At 43.8% G+C, this 6,000-nt stretch overlaps 1 protein-coding gene across 1 annotated transcript; it reads right to left on the bottom strand.

Moving 5' to 3' along the window:
* Positions 1-185: 185 nt before the first annotated feature.
* apol (apolipoprotein L) lies at positions 186-5,579 on the bottom strand. Its single transcript, XM_077530257.1, has 4 exons — positions 5,393-5,579; positions 3,056-3,604; positions 2,839-2,973; positions 186-2,754 (listed from the first exon to the last, which is right to left on the bottom strand). Exons 1-4 carry the CDS (start codon positions 5,410-5,412, stop codon positions 1,809-1,811), a joined length of 1,650 nt encoding a protein of 549 aa, XP_077386383.1. The 5' UTR covers positions 5,413-5,579; the 3' UTR covers positions 186-1,808.
* Positions 5,580-6,000: the final 421 nt, after the last annotated feature.

Below are 6,000 nucleotides of genomic sequence, written 5' to 3' on the forward strand. Positions count from 1 at the left end.
TCGTCCAAATGTTTGCAGGTTTACCACCGTGACGAGAAAGTGTGATTACAGCCTCTCTTCTGTGGAAAATGTCAACATTGTGTTTAATATTTAAATGTTTAAACAAAGTTCTCTGACAGGAAAGGCTCATTGTGCCCCGGGTGAACTTCTACATGCTTCACAAGCACACAGTAGCAAGTCACAACTGTAATTTAGAAGTATTCAATAATACATGTCCATCTCAATCTTAATAATTGAGAATATCATTTAAAAAATGGAATTCATTCCTGGGGTTCAACTGAAAACAACCTCTGATTGTCACTGCACAGTGAAATAGTTGAGGATGTGTTTTATTTTGACCATGATAGCGGACATTGAATGATGTCACCCACATTTGCCTTCTCCAGAAATTAAAATACATTAACATAAATTCATAGAAATTACGGTAGAATTGGCTTTCTGTAAAGTATTTCCATTCTGTTCACTTGAACTCTATTGGAGTTTCATATTTTGAATTGAATTTCTGAAATTTATTAATTCATATTAAGGGTGTGAAAATTAGTGTGTTAATTTTGAGTTGTTTAACGTTCCTTAAATACCACCTTTTTTTTGTTTTTCTTTTTTGTTTTTTGTTTTTTCTCCACGTGCAATAAATGAGCGCCTGTTACTTGGAAAGGCTTTACTGGCGGAATTCTGGTCACAACGCAGCAGACAGGTCCACATCATAATTTAGCAGTAATTAATAATAATAATGCATATATTTGTGGAGACTGTGCAGAATTTTACAAGTTACTTCATGTTAAAGATTAGATAGCTGTTAATATGACAAGAATAATGCTGTCACCGTCCTACAAATGCAATTATGCCATCTAGTGGCAGAAAAACAACCATCTAAAAGCAATATCACAATTTCAAGTACAGCGCATCTTTTTAATTTTAACTCAATTTTATGAATTCTTACCATAGGAAATTACTGTATCAGTGACTAAAAGATGAAGCCACATTAGTTTAACATGTTTCCGCAACTTTTATATTAATAAGTGTGAAAATTTTGGGGTGTCAGACGATTAACATTTTTATGTATGACTTCAATAGTTAACTCACGATTAATCACAATTTTTATATATGCTGTATCTAAATGTACAATAAAAAAAAAATATTGTCCATTTAGATACAGCAGACGGTTGCCATCTTGGGGAGTAACGGAAAAAAGGCAAAGTTTTATTTGCATATTATAAAAAGTGTATTAAAAAAAAAAAAAACCTTTAAATCAGAATGTGACCACAAGTGTACAATTATGCACACATTCAGTAAAAAATATGACTAAAGCTCAAATACAGCACAGTTTTTAGTACATCACTCTCCTAAACTGCAGGTGGCACTGTACTCCCTTTTAACATTTTACAAGCAGCATCTAAAATTTAAACATGATTTTTTTTTTTTTTTTTTTTTTTTTTGGGCACAGTTTTCCCCCTGGAAAATAATCTGTTCTGTTACAATCAAACTGTTGAAATCATGAACTCTTTAAAACTGGAAGAGATTTAAAATCAGTCTGACTGAACTTGTGGCTCATACATGGAAACACTCATGCTATGTGTTCGGGGACGAAGACTGACCTCAGTCTTCCTGGTTTACCAACTTCTTGGTGGAGACACTGTGGAGCACATACAGATCCTATTTATAATGCTAATGGGATGCGAAGAACAACATTGTTGTGTTAGCGTCGACTGAGCATGTCCAGTACGGTAATTCTGTCAGAAATAGCACGTTGTTGCACCTCACACAGGTGTGATTAGTTTAACTATGAGAATTTCAGCACGGTGTCTCTGCTACTGAATGACGCAACGTTGCTTTTCATCCCGATTGTCATCATGGTAAAACGGTGCCTCCAGGACATTCCGGTTCTCTTCAAATGTCATCAGTCCCCGCACCAGCGAGTCATGCAGCCTCTGCCAGGATTCCATCTCAGCCCGCCACATAGCACTCCTGGCTCGGAGTAACTGGGACACTTGAGTCTCGCACCCTTTGGCCAGAGCGACGCTGTTCACGCAGATGATAATGACATCAATGCCAATGAAGATTCCGTTCAGCGGGATGAGTCCGGCTCTGACCGTGCGCGATACAGCCACGGATCCCTTGAGGGCCGCTTGGCCCACATTGCGGGCATCCGCCACCGCCTTGTGGACGTTCCGTAGCGCTTTCCCACCTACAACCACCACCTTGCCCACTCTGGTGGCCACCTCCTTGTTGCGTTGAGGGGTCTTGACAGTAGAGGTGACACCTGCAACTGGTCCCACTCTTGTGATCGCAGGCCCCTCGCAGAGAACTTCATTGACAGCGGCGTCCAATTCCTGAGTCTTGTTGGCGATGTCCTCCAGACACTGCGCCTCCTCGATGAAGTCCTCAGTCACCTCACTGATCTTCTTCATAAACTTCTGCTCCAGTTTGTAGTCCACGACAGAGGTGATGGTACAGTTAGCCCAACTGGCGAGACCGAGACCCAGTCCGGTCATACTAATAGCCAGCGAAGTGCCAGCTGTAATGGGTATAAGTGCAAGCCCGGCAATGGACAGCGCGCCGCTCACCACGCCCACCGAGCTACTCGCCACGTTGGAGATCTTCACCCCCTTGTTCTTCCTGATCAACTCCTCGATGTTCTGGTCCAACTGGTCCAGAAGCTCCAGCATCCTGGGCCGACGCTGGCTGAACTCAACCAGGAAGCGGTGACACGTGTCCTCCTGTAGTAGGAACACCAAACGGAAGTCTTTGTCATTCCTGGAGAAGACATGGGGATGGGGAAAAAAAAGGTCAGGACGGTTTAGGTTTTGGCAAAAATTCTGGGTTTGAATACGGGATCACCTGATCTGATCACATTGTTGAACGTGATGAAACATCCTTTGTGTATCGTCTGAAGATAACGCCTCAGGGAGCACTACACGAACATCAAGCTCAGCTTTGGAGACCACGTTGAGGCAGAACTTGCTGGAAGAAGACACGTACCCATATAAAAGGTACCGCCAACATGGTACGGAATGATGTTTTCAGGTCGGCCTGAATTTTTTTTATTTTCTACCTTTTGCCCATCAGCAAGCACATTTGAAGTGCTGTCTGCACATATTTGTCTAGAAGGTACGCCAGCACGGCCGCATTATCCAGCATGGGTAGGAAGAAGACTTTGGCATCTTGCTTCAGCTCGGCAGCGAAGGGGCAGGCCCGACGTGCCGCAGCTACGGCGAGCGCCACATCCCAGGAGCCAACACCCTGCGGAGGTTTCACCATCACCACCTCGACCCGGAAAACGGGCAGTGAGGTGGTGGCCAGCCTCTCCAGCGCTTCCACGAAGACGTCCAGTTCCTCCAAGCCAAGCACGACGCCCTTTAGGGCCGCTGCTAGCTCCGCCTCCAGCGCGGCTCGCCTGTTCTGCGCAGCCATTTTGTTCTTCACATAAACCAAGATGTTCTTGCCCAGCTTCAGCTCTGCTCGGTCACTGATGTCTCTTATGGTGCTGATCTCGTTCTCACGTTGCAGTCGCCACTCAGATATACTCTCGCAGAAACGACCCACCGTGGACATATCAATGAGAGTGGCTGTGGCGTAGTGGAGCAAGACCTCCTTCAAGGCATCCCTGGTCAAAAATCAAAAGTTGTAAAGCAGGAAATGGAATGCTACTACAATACCTCATTTTTCAGGGGAGCACCACAGGGCTCTATCCTCGATACTGATGTTTTTTTACCATTACATTTGAAGACAACGTATGCTACCTAATGCAAGGCTGACGCATGCACAACTTTTGGCCACGATCTTGTCGTGGCAAGTCATGCCATTTTGGGGCACGGACTGGGAGGTTCCCGCACTGTTCACGCATAGTTCACGACGAGTTTACGAATGCGTGACCATTCGTGTCCACATTGACACGAACTGGCACGACAAGTTCACGCATAGTTCGGGCATAGTTTGCGCATAGTTTACGCACTTCCCGCATTTGCATGATGAGTTTGCGCAATACGGACGGTGCTGTACCGACTTGGGCACGCCATATAAAAAGGGGGCCTCCCCAACCCCTATTCGTGGCTCTTTGTGACAGTCGTGGCATGGCGCGCACTGCCACGCACTGGCGCACATCCTTCCCGCATTGTCCCGACGAGTTCACGAACAGTGCGTATCCTTCCCGCATCGTCCCGATGAGTTCACGAACAGTTTGCGCATAGTTCACGAACCATACACATTTCAAAAAAAACATTTCAAAATTTTTGCCCCGACATGGCACGCAGTCACCACGGGTTTACGCACTCTTAACGCCACTTCACGACTAGTTCGCGCACTGGCACGACTCAAGTCGTGGCAATTCGTGCCACAAAATCGTGCAAGTGTCAGCCTTGCATTAGAGTTACCTCTGGACAAAAATGTGAACTTTGTTGCTTCCCTGGCTGGAGCAAAATGAACAGAGGTGGCAAATCCACGTCCAAAAAGTAAAAACCCTGCCACAGTTTGGCTTTAGCCCCAGGTGCTAGCTAGGAGCTCCCTAGCTGGGTCATCTGGTGCTCGGTTATCTGCTAGGGAGCTATAGCTAGCTAGAACAAGGGGCTAAAGCCAAACTGGGGAATTTTTTTTTACTCTTGTACCTGGATTTGTCACCTCTGAAATTTAATAATACTGTTTCTTTCTTGCAAAGCGTACCACAGAGAAACGTACGTCCTTGCTCCTCAGTTTTGCTACTGTAGCGACGCAAGACATAGCATTGTCCCTTCGGGATGACAAAAATCACATACGATAACTGTTATTTTCCGCAGTCGGATAAAAGCTGACAGAAGTAATCTTAATTCTTCCAGTATCCTCTTGGGTTAGCTACTGTTACTACCTACAATGTAGTATGTGCCTTTCATGAGAATAAAAGATCACAACTTTATTTTCCTTGTTGGGATAAAAATGGACAGAAGATAGTACCACGGGTAAATGTAGTACATCTCATATATTTTATATGATTACCTCCAAATATAGTACATTTTCTCTTTAGGAGGACCATGTCCTAATGTGCAAAAAAAATCACAACTGGATTATTTAGTTGGACAAGTGGGTGAAATTTATCATTACTGTACAAGTCATTCAGAGTATCACAATCTATGGAATCTTTTCATACTTGCAAAACTAATACATGCTCCCATAATTACAAAGTTTCCTGTAGGGCATCCCTGGCATTCAAGATGTAGACAGGAGGAAATGAACAGAAGAAAATGTTTATGTCAGCATTGCTTCCATTCAGGGGAGTACCACAAGGAAACGAGCTGGAGCATCATGTTTTGTTTTTATCATCGGTGTACTATGATTGCTAGAAAACTGTGCAAGTGTCAACTGTTACAATAACTAAATGACTATTTAGAAGAAAGCATAATAATGTACTGAAGAGAGGATTTACCTGTAGTCGGGTCTGTGCATGTTCCTGTCATGAAGTGAATCTCCAGAGTATAGATGTTTTGGGGATTTCACTCGGGATTATCTGCTTACACAAGTTGAGTTGAGCAAAACCTGCAGCTCTTGTTTGACGAACCTAACTGTCAGGTGGAGCCACGCCCATTTACAACCGCCTGCAACCGTTGTTTCCCCCTTCACGCCGGCTTCAATTGCACCTAAGAATTTGAGAAGCTTGTGAACAAGCTTTATTGGTCTTCGTTCATCTTTTTTTTTTCCTTTTTTTTTTCACTCGTTTTCTTCTTCTGATTAGCTATATTGCCCTGTTGTCAACATGTTTGGTTTGTGGTGCTTATTGTTACAGCTGCTCAATGTAGAAATTTGCCCCCAAACATCTTTACAATAGCCTTTTTATTTGACCATTTATGACTCAAATATCTTTTAAATAGCAGATTAGCATGTTAGCTGTTCACAATGGTTACTCCTGCAAGTCTCTGGGCAATAATTTTCAGGCCTTATTCGGGTTTGAATTTTCCACCTTCTGTCTGCAGATGCGAGCCATGTGGGCAGGGAATGTGCAGTTTCATTTTTCGGCCACACGTGGCAGTAATGATT

This window comes from Festucalex cinctus, chromosome 1 (genome assembly GCF_051991245.1).
Source record: "Festucalex cinctus isolate MCC-2025b chromosome 1, RoL_Fcin_1.0, whole genome shotgun sequence".
NCBI lineage: Eukaryota > Metazoa > Chordata > Actinopteri > Syngnathiformes > Syngnathidae > Festucalex > Festucalex cinctus.

Excerpts from the sequence above, each read along its gene's own strand:
- apol (XM_077530257.1), bottom strand. The coding sequence starts at position 5,412 with ATGCACAGACCCGACTACAG. Across the intron at positions 2,974-3,055 it reads ATGTGCTTGCTGATGGGCAA|GTCTTCTTCCAGCAAGTTCT; the intron begins AAGGTAGAAAAT and ends ATATGGGTACGT. Across the intron at positions 2,755-2,838 it reads CAACAATGTGATCAGATCAG|GAATGACAAAGACTTCCGTT; the intron begins GTGATCCCGTAT and ends TGTCTTCTCCAG.